This window comes from Thermobia domestica, chromosome 1 (assembly GCF_964235325.1).
Source record: "Thermobia domestica chromosome 1, izTheDome1.hap1.1, whole genome shotgun sequence".
NCBI lineage: Eukaryota > Metazoa > Arthropoda > Insecta > Zygentoma > Lepismatidae > Thermobia > Thermobia domestica.
Window position 1 is genome coordinate 260,158,256 of NC_137454.1, and position 18,465 is coordinate 260,176,720.

The 18,465-nt window shown below is 37.1% G+C and overlaps 1 protein-coding gene across 1 annotated transcript in view; it reads left to right on the forward strand.

Annotated features, from left to right (window-relative positions):
* The first annotated feature begins 701 nt into the window (after positions 1-701).
* LOC145660716 (uncharacterized) overlaps positions 702-18,465 on the forward strand; it is an 89,835-nt gene continuing 72,071 nt past the window's right edge. The window contains exon 1 of the mRNA XM_081726086.1: positions 702-2,337. Within this exon, the coding sequence (XP_081582212.1) occupies positions 736-2,337 (1,602 nt within the window). The 5' untranslated portion in view covers positions 702-735. The remainder of the gene's footprint in view (positions 2,338-18,465) is intronic.

Genomic DNA, 18,465 nt, shown 5'->3' on the forward strand with positions numbered 1-18,465 from the left:
AAAACTTGTGATTCCATCTACCAAAAGGTATAGTTGTAGTATTATAAAAGCTAGTAAATCAAAAATTGTTTTAAAAGCTTCCCACAAATACGTTATTTTAAGCAATATATCAAATTTTACATTTTTCATATCTCCCAAATAATTTGAGGTATCCAATTTGCTGTATAACTATGATCTTTTTGTGTATTGAAAATTCTTGTATGTAATTTTATGTGACACTTATCAAAACACTTCCGAAATAGCCTTTTGAAAAATAGATAATGATATACAGAAAATAACAGGCAACGTTTGCTTTAGTGCCCTCTACAATTACCCTACAACGTAGATATTTTCGGTGTGCTCTACTCACGAGCCGCCACAAGTCTGCCGCATAACTTGGGAGAAAGCATTAATCACTTACCAACGAGTGAACTCTGCACTATTATCAAGTAACAATCCTTGGTTAATTCCTAGTGTTAGTAACAACTGGAAGGTGTCAATAATTCTTGTTCGGGCTTAGATACTCCAAATAAGTAAAAAGATAAAATAATTAAATGTTAAATATAAACCTACAAAAGTATTACAGTCAATGATATTGATTTAGAGTTATTGACCTTTCACTTTTTCTTTTCTTTTTTTTTTTCTTTTTAAAAAAATCTTGGTTTCCTCTCAAAGCGTCTGACCTACGACTGATAAGCTTAGGAACTTGGCAGATTTCCTACGTAACAGTAATCCAAGATAAACACTAGGCTTGTTATGTTGATTCGTAGAAGCGTAATTTCTACTTTCAACATGAATTTTGTGTTGAAGTGTGTAGTGTTTTTGTTTATTCCTTTAGTGTCATGTGAAGTTGTTCAAGATGAAGATTTACCTTTTTGTCAATTACGTACCGTGTGCAGTTTGGTAAATAGCTCTATGGAAAAACTTTCACATTTAAGACATTATCAGACGGAAACTGATTCTTTATGCGAGTGGAAAAGAAAATATAATCCAATGTTAGAGACAATGTCTAACACTGTGAATGGGGAGGCGTTTCGGGAGCTTGAAGCAAAACTGAAAACTTGGAATAGTATGGAACATCAGTTAGCGTCGAAAATGAAATACTACGAAGAGAAGTTGAAAGATCTAGATAGAATAGATAAATTAGAAGAATTGATTACTGGTTTTCTAGAAGATAATTCTTCAGAGATTAAATTTAATAGTTTGATTAACAGATTAAATATAAACGAAGAAGATAATAAAGTGCTAAAACGCAATGTCCAGCAGATAGAAGAAGCTATAATAGTAGTGAAAAGTATGTTGGAAATAGCTATATCAAGTGCAGACAACGTGTCAAAGAAACAAAAAAGTATAGATGAAAAGTTTGATATGGTTTTAGAAGAAATCAACAACATGAAAAAGATGATGGTAGTTCTTAACAACAAAGAAGACAGAAATGTTTTAGAGCGTTTTCAATCAGTAAATGCTATAAATGTTGATGGAGATACAGAAGAAGAAAAGAACATTGAGTTTGAATTGTTAAAGAAAGAAACCAAGAATTCAAACATCTTGGAAAAGAATAGAAATAGTAAAGATGTAGACACTGTGGTAAATATGACTAACTCTATATTAAATGAGTTAGGTGCTACTATGAAAAGAAACTTTGAACAACACGAAGAAAAAATTGGGAACATCAGCAGCAGATTAGAACACGTGGAAGTTAGGACTGACTTCATCGAAACGAGAGCTACAATTTCGCTCAATGCTCTAGGTGAAGAAATAAGGAAATTAAATGAATTGAAAAATTCAGATATTCAACTTTTGGTAGAACGAATAGAAAATATGAATAACACATTGAAGCAAATTCCAAATTTACAAAATGAAATAGAATCTCTTAAGGTTGGAATGATTGAAGCTACATCTGAAAGGCAAAGTTTGAGTGATACTTTTCACAAGTCCTATATCACTAGCCACGTGACCCATGCTATAGATTTTGAGAAGCTTTCCAAAACATGTGAAAAAATAGTTCAGGATTTGGTAGCACTTAAAACTACAATAGAAGTATTAAGCAATAGTACAGCCAAGTTAGAAGCTCGTGTAGATGAAAATTTTTCAATGTTAAAAAACCGTGACATTGTACCAGCAGGAGGCACATTCGAAAGATATCAACAACACACGCCAGCTACTATTAATAAATCTCAGAAGAAATTCATACCAACGGAAGAAGATGATTTCAACAATGCTGTGAAGAAAGTGATAGAGGAGCTGAAGAAAGAAGATAAACAGGAAGTTGTACATGTGGTTCATGCTATACCTGCACACTCCTACTATCCCCCTGCTGAAGTTCCACAAGAAATACCCACACTTCATGCAATTGAGGTAAGTTTCATTAGTTTTATAATTCATTTCATTACTGTGGATGAGTTTTAAGACAATAAATATTAACATACACTTTCTCTAGTTAGTTTCATGAAGATGATACTTTATAATATAGTATTATTATTAGAGATATGCTTATTCTTGGGTCTTATTCTATACATGTTTTGTTAAATAATTAGTATTTTTCTGACCATAGTATGTACTTTATTAAAATTAAAATAAGTCGTAACAGTAAGGTATATCAATAATTTAATATTACGATGTTTGTATTACCTACATTAATATGAACATATATATGCCAATTAACATCTGATGAAGATAACGTTACGTTATTGAAACTGTTATGACTTATTTTAATTTTAGTGAAGAAGTACATACTCTGATCAGAAAAATATTAATTATTTAAGTAATAATTCCAGAGTCAAGATGGATGAAGTTACATGTCTTGTTAATAACTTTGAAATAAATGAACTAGTTGAAATCCAACACGATTTTGTACAAGTTACTCAAATCTTATCACGAGTTCTGTCAAAAGTTACAAATGGTTCCATTATAACTTTAGATACAGTATAAGGATAAGACATGTTTCGAGCAGTAAGCATGAACCTCACACGAGCTTGTTTCCCATGGGTATTTAATTTATTTAATTCTTTACTTTTGGTATTGCCGTTATTATTTATTCTATTTGGTTCCTTATTTTGTGATAGGAACAATGTTGAAGGTTGCTTGTCATTATTTATTGTACCCAGTTCTTTATTTTCAAACAGTGTGCATAAAATTTATTCTTCCCGTGCGAAGTCAGGCACTTCTGCTAGTGAAATTATATTTATTGAAGTATGTTGTAAGTAGTTCAATGTTTCAGTAATGAAATGCAACTGTTCAATTTTCTTTATCAACCTCTTAAGCTTTACTTTTGCTATAATTATTTCGTATATAAACTGCTTATAACTGCAAATTAACTGCTTTATCTTAACCCGGGCAAAGCAAAAGTTAAGGCTCTTTATACTATACTCTCATTAATTCAGTGATTTTATAACGAAGAAAGATTAGATTAAAACAGTGTTGAAAATTTTCCGGAAAATTTTCCAAAAAAATTTCCGATTCATAAAGACACTCCACTCATTCCTATATCGTTGTTTAGCCGTAAAACTTATTGGTAATAAATATTGTCTGAAAAAAAAAGTTTCATGAAGTGAAAATCTAACGATTCTCCATTTCTGCAAAAATGTTTCAAAAAATTCAATGTGTTCTTCCCTCAGAATTCTCCTTTGATCTCACAAAATCATATTTCGTCAGTTTAATACGTGTAAGACGTTGTTGTCTCATAGCTTTATTACTTTTCAGAATTTACCTACTTGCAACATATAAGTAGAGATAATATAAAGTACCTACTGCTGTAAATTTCTGACTATCCAAAATCTCAGTTTAAAAAACTTATGAAAACAAATACTGAACATTTTCTGGTAATATATATATATATATATATATATATATATATATATATATATATATATATATATATATATATATATATATATATATATATATATATATATATATATATATATATAAACTCATTCAAAAGAGAAAGTAAAATGTCACTGATTCATGTAGTTGTTCTTACAATAAAATAATAAAAGAAACATAAAAAGTTGCGCTATTAGCGGTGCGTTCTAAAAGCAACGAGTAATTTCATTTTAATTTACAACATAAAAATATATCCCTTAAGACATCCGGGGTTTTTGGGCTATTTTTTAGACTTTCAGTCAAGCAGCTACTGCATCGTCACTATTTATCCTAGGATCATGGTTCATACCTCATGCTCTTCAGAATGGAGCTGGCTTTCAAATGGTACCACTTCCATGCTCATACCATATACCATGAGCGGGAAAAAATGATGTTAAAGGGAAAATTTCGGAGGGATTTTTTTCCCTCGCACTTTGGGCCCCCCTGGAGCAACCCTGTGTAAACGTAGCCATCTAAGAAAATCTGATAAATAGTACTTGGTATACTGAATGTGTGTGCCAAATTTCAAGTTTCTATCTTGAATACCAAGGGTGGGAGAAATTTTATCAGGAATTCCCACCATGCCCCAAAATTACCGTAAAACACCATGATCCCAGGTAAAAAATTTCCTGAGACATCCCAAATTACCCTAGGGTCATGTTTCGCCCATCATTCTCTTCAGAATTGAACTGCCTTTCAGGCGGTATGACTTACGTGTCTCCATCATGTATCTAAGGCGGGAAAATGAGGAAAAACGGGATTTTTTGGGTCTAAATATCCTTTTTTTCCAACTTTTAGCCCCCCTGGACCCCTCTGTTTTAACGCAGAGATCTGACAAAAAAATCTGGTAAATACTACTCGGTGGGCTGAATGTTTATGCACAATTCCAATTTTCCAGGTGCAAAAGTAAGCCCGCCAAAAAAAATATATATATATATATATACCGACAATGTCCCATATTCCCGTATACAGAGGGAAATTTTTAAACATTCCCTGAGACATCCCTAATTACCCTAGGGTCATGTTTCGCCCATCACTCTCTTCAGAATAGAACTGCCTTTCAGGCGGTATCATTCACTTGTCCCCATTATGTATCTAAGGCGGGAAAAACCCGTAAAAGGGATTTTTTGAAAAAATTCCCTTTTTCAACGTTTAGCTCCTCTGTACCCCCCTGTTTTAACGCAGGAATCTGAAAAAACCTGGTAAATACTACTCAGTGGACTGAATGTTTGTGCACAATTTCAATCTTCTAGGTGTAAAAATAAGTCAGCACAAAAATAGTACCGAAAATGTCCAAAATTCCCCTATACAGAAGTATATTTTAATAAAAATTCCCTGACACTTCCCTAATTACCCTAGGGCCATGTGTCGCACATCATTCTCTTCAGAATAGAACTGCCTTTCAGGCGGTACAATTCACTTGTCTCCATCATGTATCTAAGGCGGGAAAATCAGGAAAAACGGGATTTTGGGGTAAAGACATCCCTTTTTTCAACTTTTTGACCCTCTAGATCCCCTTGTTTTAACGCAGAAATCTGAAAAAAAAAAATCTGGTAAATAATACTCGGTGGACTACATGTTTGTGCAAAATTTCAATCTTCTACGTGCAAAAATAAGCCCGCCAAAAATACTTTACATAACCCCCCCCCCAAAAGTATTACACGAAAATATAAATTTTAGACTTATGACGTCATCACCACCTATGTCTCGACACAGGAAGGTGTGAAACCATCCGTAATGTCTTCTGCAATGCCTCTGGACTTGAAAAACAAAAACAAAAAAATAAAAATAAAAATAAAAAAAAAATTTAAAAAATTAAAAATAAAATAAAATAAAAATAAAACGGACGAAAAAGCTCAAATAGGAGAGTTATAACGCAATGTACCATGAAACACCCCGTATGGTACAAATTGTACCATGGGATCCCCAAAGGGATATTTCTTTTCTGTTATATATTTACTTGTTCTATGAAATAGTTATTATTTCTTAATACATTTTTATACATAATAATGGTAGTTTTAGAATACAAAATATCTGCTCTGAGATATTGATTATACAAAACTCTAATATTGAAGTTATAATTTACGAGTATTAAAAACAATAAAATCAAAGCATTTATTCTTATTTTCCCTTACAAAGATAATCTCCATAAGGAACTTTTATGTAGTTATTTCATTACAGAGGCAAGCCTATATGTAAAGAAATAGTGAAATTTTCTGTTTTTGAAATAATTGTCAAATTTACAAAGGTTTCTTTCCACTTTCTTGTTACATTTTAAACAATGGGATGGGACATCTGTACTAGTGCTGTCGAATTTTTGTGACATTTGCGGTTTTCGATTTTTGAGAAAACCGGTTTTCTGAAAACCGAAAACCGCAAATGCAGTTTTCAAAACCGAAACCGCAAATGCGGTTTTCAAAACCGATATCGTAAATGCGGTTTTCAAAACCAAAACCGCAAATGCGGTTTCCGAAACAGAAACCGCTAAAGCAGATTTCCAAAGGGAAACCGCAAAAGCTCTTTTTGAAAGCTAAAACCTTCCGAAACCGTGTTTGCGGTTTTATAAGGGAAACCATGTTTGTCCTTTTCAAAGCTGAAACGGTGTTTGCTATTTTTAATTACACCTTTTAACAATTGTGAAAGCATCTATCAATCGAGACAATTGTGTTGATTTATATGTGTGTTTTAACTTTTTTTTTATTTGCTCCAAGACTATTATGGTAATATGTGCAGCACTGTGCGAAAGAGATAGTTCGATGGTTGTACAAGTCACAGCTAAATTAGGATTGCCATATTTTAAAATCAGAAAAGTGAGGGGTTCTAAATGGTAAGTACTGATGTGAACTTATGTGTTACAAATACTGACCTGGGATCCTTAGCCTTTTTTTTTTTTTTCTAAGCTTTCTTTGATGACACTTCCAATGTACTTTTTGGCTGCAGGGAAGAAAACTGGACCCCACCTGATTTTTTATATATTTTGTACAGTAGACCACAAGGAACACGAATCTGAACGAATTTTGACATTCCGAATTTCGGAACTCGTGATATTTGAACATAAAGTGACCACGGAAGCAAACTAGACCTCAACTGATTTTTATATATATTGAAGCCCGAAGTTGTATACACAAAATATACACTTAAATTCTTCTTTGAACCTTTGAATCTTACAAATTCATATACTATTATAATCTTCCTAATCTTTGTCCTTACGACATATCTTCTAGATCTTCAATACATCTCGTTTATCTTTAAGACTACATTGGCATGTATATTCTTTTGTGACCCTTCCTGCCAACACTCTTTTCTTCCAAGTCTTCCTCCTTCTCCTGTTGCTGTACTTTGTTCTCAACCTTCTTCGTCTTCCTTAAACCCGTTGCAGATAACAAACCTTGCTTTTTCGTTTAATGTGGAAGAGAGTGGCTCTTGACTTCACAAGGTATGTCCTTGTTGAAGGATTGACATCCTTTCGCAACATCTGACGGCAACTTAGTTACGTTAGGTTTTCTTCTTAACTAGTTTTCCATCCAACATCATAGGAGTATTACTTTCTTGTTGGGATATCAATATATTTTGGAAACTAGAGCACGAGGAACACGAATCTGAAGGAATTTTGATATTCCGAATTTCGGAATTCGAGATATTCGAACATAAAGTGACCAGGGTAGTAAAAAGGATCCCATTTGATTTTTATATATTTTGTATACTGGACCAAAGGAATTTTGACATTACGACTTCCCGAACTCGAGATACTAGAACATACAGTAGTTTTATATAAAAGTAACGAAGAAAGTTCTGTCGCTTTTTGACCTATCACCTTAGAGCATCGATATGTCACCTAAGACGTACCTGGAAGATCAAAAATAGTACCCATCAGTACCAACGACCTTCTGCCAACGTTCGGATAGGCATGGATTCCTTCGCGGTAGAACTTGGTTTGCCCTGAAGCGAAGAAGGTATCAAGTGCATTTTGTACCTCTACTACGGAGTTGAACTGAAGATCACTAAGGTGAGTGTCCAAGGAATGGAACAGATGATAATCGGACGGTGCAATGTTCGGGTAGTATGGCGGATGCAACAGTGTTTCCCATCCAAGGCGTAGGATGGTGTCCCGGGAAATTCTAGCCATGTGTGGCATAGCGTTGCCCCCACATAGCGGAACCCCTTAGCGATTGAAAAGTGCTGGTTCCAGGGTTTTGAGTTTTTCTTGAACACGGCTCAACTGCTGACAGTAAACAGTTGCATTGATGTTCTGCTCTGACCAGCCGGTAGCAGTCCCCGATGCACGATGTCGCGAGCAGTCCACTAAACACACAGGAGGACTTTCTGCTGCATTACTGATTTCAGTTGTTTTGGAACTGGTTCATGGGATTTTAACCAATGATGACGACGCAGTGGAGCTTCGTACAGGACCCACTTCTCATCACATGTCAACATCCTGTCCAGAAATGTCTCCTTTTTCAGACGAAACAGCAAAGAAACACAGGTGTCTGCTCGCATAGCCTTATGGCCCAGAGACAAATTATGTGGGACCCATAGACCGAACTTGTAGTGCTTCCCAAGTTGGAGGTGCTGCCGAATGGTTTCTCCACTCACATTGAATGTTAGCCTCAGTTCCTCACATGTCTGTCCACTGTTCGGCTCACTTGCTACCTGAAGATTTTCATTTTATACATGTGTTAGTCTTCCGGCACGTGCGTTGCATCTCTCGTGAGTGTTTCGTCACCGTCCTTAAACTTGCTAAACCACTCTTGCACTGTCTGAGTAATCACGACACCTTCGCAAAAGGCCTGAGATAGATATCTTCAGCCCCGCTACAGTGGCGTTTGACCCAAGTTTGAACTCATACAGCATAGACGCCCTTATGACGCTCTGTGGAGGTTCCATATTCACTCTGTTCTTACACAAGTTCACGTTGTAACTGAACTGCCACAACCAGGTAGAATGTTGGATATACCCACACCAACAACTGACCTTCGCCTTATCTCCGTTCGCATTCAACTCACTGTGTGAGGGCCAATACAACACAGATCTCCACAAAAAGCGACAGAACTTTCTTGGTTACCTTTATATATCTCACAGACATAATATGTTTCGCATAGAGAATATTGTTTTTTATATAGATAGATAGCGTAAGTTTTAATATCTCGAGTTCCGGAAGCCGGAATGTCAAAACTCCTTCAGATTCGTGTTCCTCGTGATCTAGTTCACATTATATATAAAAATCAGGTGGAGTCCGGTTTACTTCCGTGGTCAATTGATGTTCGAATATCACGAGTTCCGAAATTCGGAATGTCAAAATTCCTTCAGATTCGTGTTCCTCGTGGTCAAGTTTACAAAATATATCAAAATAAGCTGGAGTCCAGCTTGCTTTCATGGTCACATTTTGATCGAATATCTCGAGTTCCGAAATTCGGAATGTCAAAATTCCTTCAGATTCGTGTTCCTCGTGGTCTAATTTACAAAATATATAAAAATCAGGTGAGGTCCAGTTTGCTTCCCTGCATCCTACTTTTCAAACGAAACAGTTTTCCAGAGTATACATTTTGTTTCAAACTGAGTTCTGCCCTGGCTAACAAACGTAAATTCGCTTCTATAAGAGACTTTAAAGTTACACTTGAAATTGTCCTTCGGCATTCTTGTAACTTATGAAGGCCTGGATAATTCAAGTATGTTTGTCACATCTACAAACGAATATTCATTCGTATAGAACCTCCAACACATTACATTAAAAACACATGAACTACACAAAGAAAACCATTGCGTATTAGAGCAGATCTCTTATTAGCAAATGACCCTGCGCACGCGCACTGCTCAATTAGCCTGGGCCTGAGCGCGAGTCCAAATTTAACTCAATTGCGATTGAGATTGTCAGAGGCGTAGCGGTTTACGTTGAATACACCAACCAGTGGCGTCTCGTGACGTGGATGTTAGGGCGTTGGCAAGAAAGGAAAACTATATTAATCCTCACAACCATAGGCGAAAGTAGAGGGGACCCTCCTCTCCCCAGGAGCAAACTTGGGCCCACCCACATTTTTTGTTACTGATCGAAAATAATGTGATAAGTTATCTTCAATTTACCCATAACTATTTTAGTAGCGTTTGCATTCGACATACGGTGACCATATTTTGCCCACCCATCGATTTCTTGAATATAGTCTATCCCTTAAGAGATCCGGGATTTTTGGGCTATTTTTTAGACTTTCAGTCAAGCAGCTACTGCATCGTCACTGTTTATCCTAGGATCATGGTTCATACCTCATTCTCTTCAGAATAGAGCTGGCTTTCAAATGATAACGCTTGCATGCTCATACCATATACCAGGAGCGGGAGAAATGATGTTAAAGGGAAAATTTCGGAGGGAAATTTTTTTCTCCCACTTTGGACCCCCCTGGAGCGACCCTGTGTGAACGTAGCCATCTAAAAAAATCTGATAAATAGTACTTGGTATACTGAATGTGTGTGCCAAATTTTAAGTTTCTATCTTGAATACCAAGGGTGGGAGAAATTTTATCAGGAATTCCCACCATGCCCAAAATTACCGTAAAACACCATGATCTCAGGTAAAAAAATTTCCTGAGACATCCCTAATTACGCTAGGGTCATGTTTCGCCCATCATTCCCTTCAGAATAGAACTGCCTTTCAGGCGGTATGACTCACGTGTCTCCATCATGTATCTAAGGCGGGAAAATGAGGAAAAACGGGATTTTTGGGTCTAAATATCCTTTTTTTTCAACTTTTAGCCCCCCTGGACCTCCCTGTTTTAACGCAGAGATCTGAAAAAATCTGGTAAGTACTACTCGGTGGGCTGAATGTTTATGCACAATTCCAATTTTCCAGGTGCAAAAGTAAGCCCGCCAAAAAAAAATATACCGACAATGTCCCATATTCCCGTATACAGAGGGAATTTTTTAAACATTCTCTGAGACATCCCTAATTACCCTAGGGTCATGTTTCGCCCATCATTTTCTTCAGAATAGAACTGCCTTTCAGGCGGTACCATTCACTTGTCCCCATTATGTATCTAAAGCGGGAAAATCCAGTGAAAGGGATTTTTTGAAGAAAAAAATTCCCTTTTTCAACGTTTAGCTCCTCTGTACCCCTCTGTTTTAACGCAGAAATCTGAAAAAAAATCTGGTAAATACTACTCAGTGGACTGAATGTTTGTGCACAATTTCAATCTTCTAGGTGTAAAAATAAGTCAGCACAAAAATAGTACCGAAAATGTCCAAAATTCCCCTATACAGAAGTATATTTTGATAAAAATTCCCTGACACTTCCCTAATTACCCTAGGGCCATGTGTCGCACATCATTCTCTTCAGAATAGAACTGCCTTTCAGGCGGTACAATTCACTTGTCTCCATCATGTATCTAAGGCGGGAAAATGAAGAAAAACGGGATTTTTGGGTAAAAATATCCCTTTTTTCAACTTTTTGACCCTCTGGATCCCCCCTGTTTTAACGCAGAAATCTGAAAAAAAATCTGGTAAATACTACTCGGTGGACTGCATGTTTGTGCACAATTTCAATCTTCTACGTGCAAAAATAAGCCCGCCAAAAATACTTTACATAACCCCCCCCCAAAAAGTATTACACGAAAATATAAATTTTAGACTTATGACGTCATCACTTCCTATGTCTCGACACAGGAAGGTGTGAAACCATCCGTAATGTCTTCTGCAATGCCTCTGGACTTGAAAAACAAAACAAAACAAACAAACAAACAAAAAAAAAAAAACGGACGAAAAAACTTAAATAGGAGAGTTATAACGCAATGTACCATGAAACACCCCGTATGGTACAAATTGTACCATGGGATCCCCAAAGGGCTATAGCTGGAAGTTCTCGCAATTTTCGAAAGTAAGGAACCATGGCCATTTCCAGCAAAATATTTTAATTACAATTTAGTGTGCAAATTATAAAGATGAATCAAGGATGTTATTACGTAAGCAATACATTTAATGAGAATAATTATATAAGGAAAATATACCTTCAAAATATGAAACTGAAAATCAAAATCAAAATCACTTTACTTACAATTACTTAAATTCCAGCTCGAGTCGTCTTTCTTTACCTAGAAACCTCTGGATCACTGCATCATAGAATTTGGATTCATCTCCTTCTCGTAACTTGGATAACAGTTCTCTTTCGATGGAAATGAGGCTTAAATTCGTCATTGGTGCTCGGTCTGAGTAGCACGGCAGAACGTGTGGATCCTTTTCAGTGACGAAAACGATCTCTCGACAGATGATGTTGTGGAAGGTACTGTCGCAATCAGCATAGCTAACTTATAAATCTCCGTGAATCCACTCACCAGATTCATATCCAGCAAATAATCATTGATCTCAATGGGCGTTTATTTGATCCCATTGGAAGCGTACCACACATGTGGTTCATTTTGTAGTTTGGACAAATTAAAAACACCACCATAAACTGCCTGCAGCTTTTTTAACGAATCATGAGGAAAGTTTTCTCCTTTGTTGAAGAACTTCAGTTTAGATGGGTTTAGGAGATCAAAATACTGCAATTTTTCGAAAGACGCAAATCTAATTGTAATCTGATTACTGATGTTGTCAATGATTTCAAAGTACAGTCTCCGACAATGATCCTTCTGTGATTCATAATTTAATCTCCTTTTTGTCTGAATCACTTTTTCGTCCTCTACATCTCTATCAACAGAAGACCAAACTGTTTCAAAATTCTCTCTTTTCTTTCGCAGTTGGTTTTGAAATTCAGTAATTTTATTACTGCAGTATAAAATATCAACATCCCTAGACTGGAGTATATTGAACAATATATCTGAGAAAGTAAGTAAATTGGACAAAACCTTTATTAAAAATATATTTTCAAGATTCCTTAGGAAGCTAGCAAATCCTCTGCCTGTCATTGCAGTTAAATTGTCGAAGTCTCCACTTTCACTAACATGATCAAAAAACATAATCAATGATTGTCTGTTTTCACTGACCGTATGAATAAGTCCAGAGGAAAAATTCCATCGAGTACAAGATAATGATGGTAGGTTTTTTTTTTTTTTTTTTTTTTTTTTGACACAAAAGCAGAAAGTTCGCGCAACCTCTGGCGAATGAGAAAAAAAGGCAGGCAGTGATTTAAGACCGCAAAAAAAAGTTTTAAGCTCTTTGTTGCATTCCAATGACTGTTGTAAAACTAAATACATCACATGAGCATAGCAATGCGTAAAGAGAGCTTTAGGATACTTTTCCAACACTTTGGTTTGAAGGCTCATCGCCGAAGACCCATCGTATGTCTGAGCAATTAATTTGTCCGGGCATTTATAGGTATTCATTATTTAATTAACATGACTGAAAAGCGCCGCTGCAGTTTTATCAGCACTAATGTCATGAAATCCAAGAAATCGTTCTACAATTTTTTTCTCCGTCGCCGAAAAATATCGTAAAACAGTTGACAATTGAGATTTATTGCTTACATCTGAAGTTTCGTCAAGCATAATAGCTACAAACTCTGTGTTCTGAATTTCGCGGCAAATTTCATCTCTCAGTACATCGGCAACAGAATTTATCAAATCATTCTGAATGCTTGCTGAAGTTCCACGGAAAACTGAAGAAGTCTGTAAATGTTCTTTTAATGTTGAATCAAACTCTGCACTTCCAATAAGAAATTCCACATAATTTCCCTTGTTTAGAGACGTTGCTTGCTCATTATGAAACCTGAATAGTAGCTCCTGCTTTGCTAAATAGCAGACGGCATTAATGAACCTCTTTAATATTTCCCTATTCTTCTTTACTTTTTCGTTGTGCAACTCAATGTCAGCCTTTCGTTGGGAATCCAAAAGAACGTCTATTCTTGTTGGAGTTGCAATGAAGGTACTAAATTTTAAAAAGGTACTAAATTTCAGACTCACCATGCTTCTTCACTGCAGTATTAAGATGGTTCAAATCCTCGTCGTACCCTCGATGATTCCACACATTTTTCTTAGTTGAAAATAGCAAACATGTCCAACAGTAAAATCTATTCACTACACGACACCCACAAAGCCAATCTGACATGTCGTACAACTCCATTCGAAAATGTCTCTCAAAACCAGCACCACTTTTGCCCTTCACAAGAGTTGACATCGTGAGATTAGGACACGGTTGACCACGGTCAATTATTTGTTTTTTCTCATTATAAGAAACTAATGAAAAAGGATTTTTTAATAGTTTTTGAATTACACTTTCACTAGTCATCTTAAAAAGCTGAAACCACTACACTCGTAAACGCGAAAGACAAGGGGACACCCAGCATTGCCAAATCAGAAAGCCAAAATATCTACAATTTACCGTACAATATATGCAGGCCTGTATCCAGCCCAAAAATGTAGGGAAGCCCGGCTGAATTTAGGGGGGCCGATCTAATCATATTACAGTTCATCACCATATTATAGTTCATTTACCGTGAAAATTTTAGGGGGCCAGCCAAAATTTAGGGGGGCCGTCTCCCTAGACCCCCCTGTATACGGGCCTGAATATATGTATAGCTCTGCAGTAAAAAAAAAAAGAAAAAGAAAAAGAAATCTGTAATAATACTCCTGAATCGAAATTTTCTCGACTACCTACTAATTTCAATATAATAGGCCTATTTAATAAATAATCTCAAAATGTAGCAAGTGAGACAAATCCTTTTTGCAGCATTCAGAGACAACAGAAAAAGGGGGGGAAAAAAACTTACCAAGCACTTGAAGACAGGATAGGGGGCCCGAAACCGTAAGTCTTGAGTATGAGTCACTTGCCAAAGTGAATGAAAATTAGGGAAAGAAAAAGGCAGAATGGAAAACCGTTCTGTAGCTCAGCGTCCATTTTTTTTTTTTTTCATCAACTGACCCTTCGAACACAATTTTATTGGATCGAGAAAATAATAATGTTTCTTTTCACCGTGTTCCTTTCACGTATTTTAGCAAGAAGTCGATTGTACCTTTAACTTATGAGTTGAACGATATGTTTAACAATAAAAAAAATAGTCCGTAGATCTCACACAAAAAAATTGCATTCTGTATTGCTATAAAAAAACATCTGTACATCCACAGATAAATCTGCAGACTTGGCAACGCTTTGAGACAAGCAGAGAACTCAAGCCGTTGAGTTCCTTAACAACGCCTTGGATCACAGAAGCATGAGGTGGGAAACACGAAGCGCATGCGAAATATGAATCTTCTAAAGCGGCGGAAATACAGCCAAAGCGTGGCCAACGACTTACTCGCAGAGGTGCCTCCTCAAAACATAACGGAGATCGTGTAGCTTTTCTCGGTTCTTTCGCACTTCAACAGTTGATTTTGTCCCGTTGAAAAATGAAAAATAGTCCCTACTTCTCACGATCGTTTAATTAAATTAAAATACTCTTTTCTTAATTTTTCGTTGGGCGTTAACACACGACTTGCACACCCAGAGAAGACGCTACTGATGCCAACACTTTATCAACTAAGTCGTCTTAGATTTTTCTCCAATCCCAGAAAGCGGGTGGTTTTTCATGATTAAAATATGCTTAAGCGGGGAACGAATATAGAACCTGAAAATCGGGTAATAAGCCAACACTAAGCTAAATAGAAAATAAGGTATATCCCTATTTAAGATCACTACACATGCAACTCATGAAATACAATTTGAAATCTAATCCCCTTAGACTGAGATCTTTTATATTGTTATTATTCTTTCCACTTGTTTTTAAAAATAGTACTGCCAGTCTTTCTTTTGTTAACAAAAAAGCACCACCTCCCTTTCTTTAAGAAAAAACAAAGAAAAGAAAAGAAAAGAAAGAAAGAAAATCTCGATCGCAATACACAATTTTATTGTTGATTTGTTGCTACTCCGATAAATGTGAATGTTGTGGTTTTGCAGAGCAGAGCAGAGCAGAGATTTCTTGGCGGTTTTTGTGGTTGATTTAAGTACCGTGCTTGGGCCCTTGCCTTCCATTTGTGTTGTTGACTGTCGTTTGTTTTGCGTGCGTATTTGTTGTGAGAGAGGACGCAACTGTCGCGCTCCTCTTTTGCTGTTCCTATGTCAGTTTAGTGGTTGTGCGTTTTAGGGGTGCGGCATCTTGTAAGTTCGTCTTCTTGGGTTGGCCGTTCCTATGGTGGCTATGTGTTGGTGTGGCGAGGCTCTGATTGTCCTCCAGAAGTTGGCTGATCTGTGAATTCTGTAGTCATGTAGAAATGGGAGTTCCAAATCTTCATGTATTTGCTCGAGGCGAGTGTCTCTCGAGTGTCCAGTGATAGCCCTGGCTACTCTGTTCTGGATGACTTGTAGTTGGCTGAGGTGCGTTTGTGCTGCGTGTTGCCATGCAGGGTGGGCATACATCAGGATGGGACGAATGCTCATCTGATATATATGGCGTTTGGTTTTCAGGGTGAGGGATGGGGAGAGGAGTAGCGGTAGCAAGGCTTGATGGCGTTGACTGGCTTTCTTGGCGATGGAATGTATGTGGTGAGCAAATGTAAGTTTCCTGTCCAGTATTATTCCGAGGTATTTGGCATCATCTCGGTTCTGGAGGGGTGTTCCAGCCATGGTGATCCTGACGTGAACCCTTCTTCTGTTTCTTGTGAAGTTTACTACTGAGGTCTTCTGTTCGCTGACTTTGATCTTCCACTCTTCAGACCATCGGTGGAGAAGTTCGGCGTGTCGTCTGAGGTATAGTTCAGCGTATCTGATGTTTCCATGGCTGGCAAAGATTGCCGTGTCGTCTGCGAATGTTGCTACCGCTGTGTTGGGGGTGGTTTTGCATGTGTTGACTGGTTTCTTACCCAAACACCTGCAATAGTTTATACGTGAAGGTAACACGGATCATGTTTTATTCTGTATCTTTTTACTTCCCAATAACGATAGTCGTGCCTCTTTGTGAGATTTTTTTTTATTCTGCCAATTGTAAAAGTATACTCAACAAGAATTTCTCTACACTTTAAGACATTTTATGAAAAAATACCTTCTTCCCCCTCTGCAAATTTTGAGCATTTTTTCCCTACACCGAGGGAAATTTCCCTCAATCTGGCAACTGAGAGCCGAAGTGGGGAAAGATTCTTTGCTGTTTCCTCGTCATTTGATATTAGTGCTCTCGAATTTTTGACATTTGCGGTTTTCGGTTTTTCAGAAAACCGGTTTTCAAAACCGAAACCGCAAATACTGTTTTGGAAACCGAAACCGCAAAAGCGGTTTTCAAAACCGACATTTCGGTTTTATGAAATTTCACTTTTTTCAAAAACCGATTTCTACAGCACTAATTTGTACTCTACGAATTCAATCTACGTTCACTGCACTTTACACACCCACATATACACAAAGAGAAAGAGAAAAAAACATTATGTAAATTTCTACTTGCTAACTCGAAATATTAGAAAATTTTCCAGTTCCTGAAAGTTAATTGGAAAATTATAATTCGGTTGCTGTTCTAACTTTCCTCTCCAGGAATTAAATTTTATAGCTCAATGTGCAATTATAGTGGAAAATTTTCACTTAATTGAGCCGAGTCGATGGCTGATCCCAACCGAGCAAACACAAGCCATTAGCTCAATTGAGCCGAGTCTATGACTGATCCCAATAGAGCTGGCTCAAGCCATCGGCTCAATTGAGCCGAGCCGATTGCTCAACCCAACCGAACCGGCTTGAACTGTTCGCTCAGTCGAACCGAGCCGAGCCAGCTAACATTACTACCCGGGCTGGGCCTCTGCTTGGGCTCAAAAATTCGACCGTGCTGGTCTCAGCCTTGATGGTAAGAATTACAGTATATAGTTACATTGGTACTCACGACATTTGAAGCTGCTTCGTTATAAAAATCTATTGTCGTCTCGTTATACAGACGAGATGCAAGTAGTGTCCCCTGTCGAGAGCAACATTAAAAGTATTCCACATTACTGCTTACATTTCTCATGGTTTTCGTTTTCCTGTCTAATCAGGCCATGTTTTCAAAACGAGTTAAAACGAGCTGAACGAACGAGCCATTTATCAAACTCGACTCGACTCGAAGCTCGAGTCAAATTAGAGTCGATTTTTAGCTCGACTCGTGCCTTCTCAGAATAGTCGGCAACGGGAATCGAACCCACGACCTTCCAAATGCGAAGTCAGCAAGTCAGCGCTTTACCACTTTATATATATACAGGGTGAGTCAAAATAAGTGTTACAAGCCAATATCTCGCGAACTATACATCATATAAGAAAAATATTAAGAGACAATGTACAATATAGAGGGGCCTAAGAAATGAGTCAAACATTAGGTTTCCCCCGCCCCCCATTTTGGGGGGAGGGGGGTGAACGTGAAATTTTCAAATGAGAACATAGGTCGAGTGATACCTCGTTCGAAAGAGCTTGAAAAATTGAACATTTTTTGTAGGAAACAATTTTTGATATGGGGCACCGTTTTCAAGATGGGCCCCAAAAATGGTTCGGTATCCGATAAAATTTCACGTTCATCCCCCTCCCCCCCAAAATGGGGGGCGGGGGAAACCTAATGTTTGACTCATTTCTTAGGCCCCTCTGTATTGTACATTGTCTCTTAATATTTTTCGTACATGATGTATAGTTCGCGAAATATTGGCTTGTAACACTTATTTATAAGTACTGGAAATTTTATCGGATACAAGACCATTTTTGGGGCCCATCTTGAAAACGGTGCCCCATATCAAA